Below are 5,505 nucleotides of genomic sequence, written 5' to 3' on the forward strand. Positions count from 1 at the left end.
ATACATGTTGCACACGTGCATGATGCCTCAGAAAATACTTAGTCCACTTGAACTTGTGGGAGTCCAAAAAAACACAACTTTACAACAACTCTTACTGTAAGTGATCTGAGAAGTCCATACACAGTATGAGAGCAAAGGTTTTCCCCTCAGCATTCAATCACACTAATTATGTAGAAATGTCTGACTCATGCGGTCATGAAGTAGGACCTCCTTCTCCAAGCTCCTTTATAAGGGCCAAAACTTGCTCCTGGAGTCACTAGTGCACAGTGGTATATTTCTTATTTAATATTTATTTATTTTTTTTCATCTTTGCAAATCTATTTATTTTTATTTATCTCTTATTTATTCATTTCTTTATCTTAAAGCTTCGTCAATCTTTTTTTGCCCAAATGCCTTTGTTTTTTCACCTGTCTTCTCTTCTCTTAATCATTCCACTTCCTGTCTCTGTGTCGTTTTATCTCCCTGACTCCAACCCGCTTTTATCCTTTAATAATCAAGTCAGAGAAGTGCATCTTTACACAGGTATTTAAACATTTTTTCATTGCAGCAATTCACAGAATAATTGAATGCATGCGCAAAAATACAGACTCTTATAAAACTCAAATGTTTCTGATTACTTTCCTTCATTGCTTCTTTTTGCAGATAACCACAGACGTGGGATGTATTTGCAGATGAACATGGATGGGAGAGTCACAGGAAGTGATGCTCAGACACCTTACAGTGAGTATTAGGAGGATAAGCTCGCAACAGATTGCATATTTGGCACTGACTTCCATCCACAAAAGACAGTGGATAATTTGAGGCCTATGTACAAATCAAATTTTTATTATCACTATTTCTGTATTTTCAGGTTTGCTGCAGCTGAAATCAGTTAAACCAGGCCATGTTATCATTAAAGGACCATCATCATCTCTTTTTCTCTGTATGGATAGCGAAGGCAATCTGAAAGGGCAGGTAAGCTATAACACCGAAAACTGATTCCTCCTTTTTTGCATCACTTTCTATCAAATCTTAACAATATTTTAACACTATTTTCAGAGTCACTATTCAGAAACCAGCTGCATATTCAGAGAAATGCTGCTGGCTGACGGATACACCCGTTTCATTTCCTCACAATATGGATTTCCCATGTCACTGGCATCAAGACATTCCCCAGATCGACACGCACTTCCCTTTACACGGTTCCTACCACTGAGGAATAACTTGAAAACGGATAGCGTATCTGAGCAGATGCCAAACAATCAGAGACTTTTTAATGTGGACTCTGATGACCTTCTTGGAATGGGTCTAAATTCTATGGGCAGTCCTCAGTTTTCTATGGACAAATAAAAGAATGAAATGCACAGATTTCTCACAGATCGGCACCTTTATATATGTTTTTAGATTCAGCCTGTAAACTTGATTTAGTTTTGAAATGAGTAGCTTTCTGTTATTTGTTCTCAACATGTTTTTGCGGAGGCAATACTAATGTAAGTTATTTATTTATTACTATGTATTGTGCATTTCAAATTGTTATTTATTATTTTTTTTACATTTCAAAAACTGTAACTGTACTTTGAAATCATGTTTGTAACATTCTGTTGATTTTGACATGTGATGTTTCTGAAGGTTCCCTAACACAGATGTGCTGGGGAAGCCCAAGAGGTTTCTGTTTGTACAACTCAAGTGTGTTTATCTTATTGGGGAGAAATTCTGAATTAAAACAAACATGATATAAATATTTGTTGTCAAATTTGTCATGAAAAGATTGAGCAACCTTATTAAATGGTTCAACAAACCAGCATGTACTTAAAAAAGCAAGCATGTATTTACCAAGTACACAGACCGGGAAAGTAGAAGTGGGAAAACAAGCGTGTTGAAGTGAAAGCATGAGCACCCTCTGGTGGTACAAAATCCAATGAGAGGTAGACCAAGTGTGTGGGTGTATGTTTTTTTCAATGACTGTAGAAAACATGGACGATGCGACAGCTCCCCAAAAATAAAGCCAAAACGTCTCTATCGTCTGTTTTTTTTTTCACAGTTATTGTTTTTTTGTGCCTAATGAAATTTTGCCTCGTCTTTGGCCAACAGATTTTCTCAGTTTATATCCCCCTAAAAAAAGTTTTATGTGAGTTTAACAATTTATATTTTGATTTATTTGAAATTTTTTTTGTAAGGTTTAATTGTTCTCATTTTATATCAGTTCTTTTTTTTTTTTTCATTGTGATCTATAAACAGACATTGTAAATGCACACTTTCTTTGTTCATCACTTCAGGCCTGATTGCAGGTGACCGTAACAGTGATTACATTCCCTATAAAGATTAAAATAAGTGATCACAAGATTTGTATTTCATGCTATTTTCCATTATTATAAAGTAAACAGAGAGTTTCCTTGAGGAGTTGTTTGAAACTCAAAAAGACATCTACTGTCATCCAAGCATTGCATCGCTGACTAATCTATTCCAGCAGACAGGGATCCATTGTTAAAGACAATGAAAAAAGGTTTATTTTAATCTACACTGTAAAAAAAAGTAATATAAAAGTATTTTACTGTGTATTTTACAGTTTTGTAATGTTTTTCTAGAATATCATTAAAATTACGTAGACTGTGATTTTACATTTCAAATGTAAATTAACGTAAAATGACTGTAAATGTAAAAGAACATAATTTTCTTGTTTTTGCATATTTATATTGTTAAAATGCATTCACAAATGTATCATAATTTCACAAATATTTATCTGTTATTTGAAAGATTAAACTGTTAAATTCAAATGTAATGCTATGGAAAAATATATAAAATAATTCTCATAAACTTTTTTTTACATCAAATAATTATTATTATTAGCGTTGTTTAGGGCGAACGTGGCTCAAGAGTTGGCAGTTTGCCTTGTAATCAGAGGGGGTTTTTTAGGATTTTTTTTTTTACAGTGTACTTGCCCTTTACGGACTGTTAAGCTAACATCAATAACACAAAGTAAAACACATTATTACAGCAGTTTACACAAGTGAGGTAACATAAGCACACATACCTTCCATGGATCATCACTGTGATGTGTTGGAAAGTCTTATGTGTTCCTGTGAATCTGACAGCAATGTTGTTGAAGGTATTGCTTATAACAGCTTAGTGGCTCTTGGAAAGGTCAGGCATGGACACACAATAGTGAAAACAGAGCCGCAGTAGACTAAGCTATCAAGGATTGTTATATTTCATTTTCATAAATAACACTGCTGTAATAGACCTTTTCTTAACTGTTAAATACTGACTAAAAAAACAACACAAGGAAACCACAAAAAAACCCCAAAAAAAACAAAATGGGAAACTTAAGAAAATTATTAAAATATAATCTTTATCAAAAACACTGAATGCATTAATCAAGCAGATAAATACAGAACATTTGCCATGGCAGTCAAATCAATTATTTAACACAGGCATTTTAGGTAATATATAAGCCAGAACTAAAAAAAAAAAAAATATATCAAATATGCATACATTATACTTATAGAACAATACTGAGAATGTGAAAGGTGTTGTATGAGAGATCTTACTCTGTCCTCATTGACAGCTCAGCTGGTATTTGGTTGAGTTCTGAAAAGATGTGACATTCATATCGCCTGTGATCTGTCTGCTTTCATTTCAAACTTTCAGGCACAAGTACTAAGACATTATAGTTTCAAGACACAAGACATTCAGGAAGTCATCTCAAACACAAGCTGACAGCATTAATAAATAAAAGCTTGTATTTCATTAATATCACAACCCTGAGAATGTAAAACTTTTGTCTTTTAAACCAGTGTTATGCAAAAGTTGCTTTTCAGTGACATTTGACTGGTTAGTGTTCCAGCAAATAACAAAGGCAATATTAGGTTGTCAGGAGGTATATGAGCATTAAATTGAAATGACACAAACTAGCATTTGTTGGTTCACTAGTTTGTCTTGCCAGGACTTCAGAACCTTTAAATACATTTTTATTTAATTGTGAATCATGAACTTTTCTTGCTTTTTGTCAAAGGATACAAAACTTCCTCCCTAAACTTGAGTAACCAGTGGTTCCCTCAGATACATGTTTCCTCCCCTGTACTCTATACTCTGTCCTGTACACAGTCCACCAAGCAAAGTCCCATTTAGAGGGCTGCAAATACCTTCACTGGCATAATAATCTCCCTCTGGATCCTGGCCATCTTCCTCAAAATCCTCTCGTTCGGCCTCCTCATCCTCCCATAGGCCAGTTTCGACATGAGTGTACTCACTTCGGTCCTCGCATTCAGTCTCTCGATGGTAAAAGTAGCTGAAGTTGGACACAATGACAGGAACAGGCAACGAGATGGTAAGAACACCAGCAATGGCGCACATAGAGCCCACCATCTTGCCCCAGACTGTTGCAGGGTACATGTCACCATAGCCTACTGTAGTCATGGTGACAACTGCCCACCAGAAGCCATGTGGTATACTGACAAAGTCTGTTTTGTTGTGGTCTGCTTCAGCAAAGTAGACAGCACTGGAGAAGAGGATGACGCCAATAAACAGGAAGAAGATAAGAAGACCCAGCTCTCGCATGCTTGCCCGCAGTGTCTGACCAAGAATCTGGAGGCCCTTAGAGTGACGAGACAGCTTGAAGATCCTGAAGACCCTCACCAGCCTGATGACCCTGATGATGGCCAAGGACGTGGCTGGAGAAGCATCATTGTCTTTGACCAGTTCTGTTCCCAGAGTGACAAAATAAGGCAGAATAGCACTGAAATCAATGATGTTCATGACATCTTTGAAGAAGTGCATTTTGCTGGGGGAGCAAGCGAATCGCATGATGAGCTCAAAGGAGAACCAGCATATGCACACAGTCTCCACCATAAAGAAGGGATCGTGGAAAAAACTTGATGCAGCAGGCATGTTCTCAGACATGTTCTTTGCTTGGGAGTGATGCTCCTGCGTGAATGACACAGGGTAGACAGGAAAAATGTAAAACATACTTGTGAAGTTAGAAGTAAAAACAAAAGATAATTTAAAAAAAAATCAAAAAACACCTAAGTAACAAAAACATTTGCCAGCACCTTAAAATTAACAGGATGTGTCTTGATTGTTTGATCAAACTAAAAGTGCATAAGTTACACACACAAAGTCCCACAGGATTTGTTGTAAATCAAACCTACATCTATTTTCTAACTACCAATAAAATACATTTGTATGTCTCTCAGCTGAAAATGTGTAGAAAACCCATGGAGGCGTGGGGAATACATTCAAACTCTACACAGAGATGTCCCAGCTAACCAGAACGGTCTTGCTCTAAGGAAACAGTGCTAACTACAAACTACTATGCAAAACCATGGCAAAAAATCTGGTAGGTAGCCATCCATAGAACAGTGAACTAATTTTAATATTATATGGATTAAAATTAATTTAAAAAAAACTTTAAGTTTGCTGGCAAGATTTGTTACTTTTGCTAGCACCAGGTTACCTGTTGTGATCAGTCTTTTTGCTAAGCTTAGTTAAGCTAAGCTAAGTGGGTCGCTAAAGCTATATATTTTATTT

General features: G+C 36.0%; 2 protein-coding genes across 3 annotated transcripts in view; one reads left to right on the plus strand and one right to left on the minus strand.

The window, feature by feature from the left end:
- The first annotated feature begins 659 nt into the window (after positions 1 to 659).
- On the plus strand, positions 660 to 1,329 carry fgf21 (fibroblast growth factor 21). Its single transcript, XM_005748489.1, has 3 exons — positions 660 to 720; positions 851 to 954; positions 1,039 to 1,329. Exons 1-3 carry the CDS (start codon positions 660 to 662, stop codon positions 1,327 to 1,329), a joined length of 456 nt encoding a protein of 151 aa, XP_005748546.1.
- Positions 1,330 to 3,344: 2,015 nt separating this feature from the next.
- Positions 3,345 to 5,505, minus strand: part of LOC102198011 (potassium voltage-gated channel subfamily A member 7-like) — a 4,733-nt gene continuing 2,572 nt past the window's right edge. For both annotated transcript variants that reach the window (XM_005748490.1, XM_013914772.1), the window contains exon 3: positions 3,345 to 4,902. In XM_005748490.1, the coding sequence (XP_005748547.1) occupies positions 4,009 to 4,902 (894 nt within the window). In that variant the 3' untranslated portion in view covers positions 3,345 to 4,008. The remainder of the gene's footprint in view (positions 4,903 to 5,505) is intronic.

This window comes from Pundamilia nyererei, unplaced genomic scaffold (genome assembly GCF_000239375.1).
Source record: "Pundamilia nyererei isolate P.nyererei 1_Seehausen unplaced genomic scaffold, PunNye1.0 scaffold00223, whole genome shotgun sequence".
Lineage (NCBI taxonomy): Eukaryota > Metazoa > Chordata > Actinopteri > Cichliformes > Cichlidae > Pundamilia > Pundamilia nyererei.

Excerpts from the sequence above, each read along its gene's own strand:
- fgf21 (XM_005748489.1), top strand. The coding sequence starts at position 660 with ATGTATTTGCAGATGAACATGGATGGGAGAGTCACAGGAAGTGATGCT. Across the intron at positions 721-850 it reads TGATGCTCAGACACCTTACA|GTTTGCTGCAGCTGAAATCA; the intron begins GTGAGTATTAGG and ends CTGTATTTTCAG. Across the intron at positions 955-1,038 it reads AAGGCAATCTGAAAGGGCAG|AGTCACTATTCAGAAACCAG; the intron begins GTAAGCTATAAC and ends CACTATTTTCAG.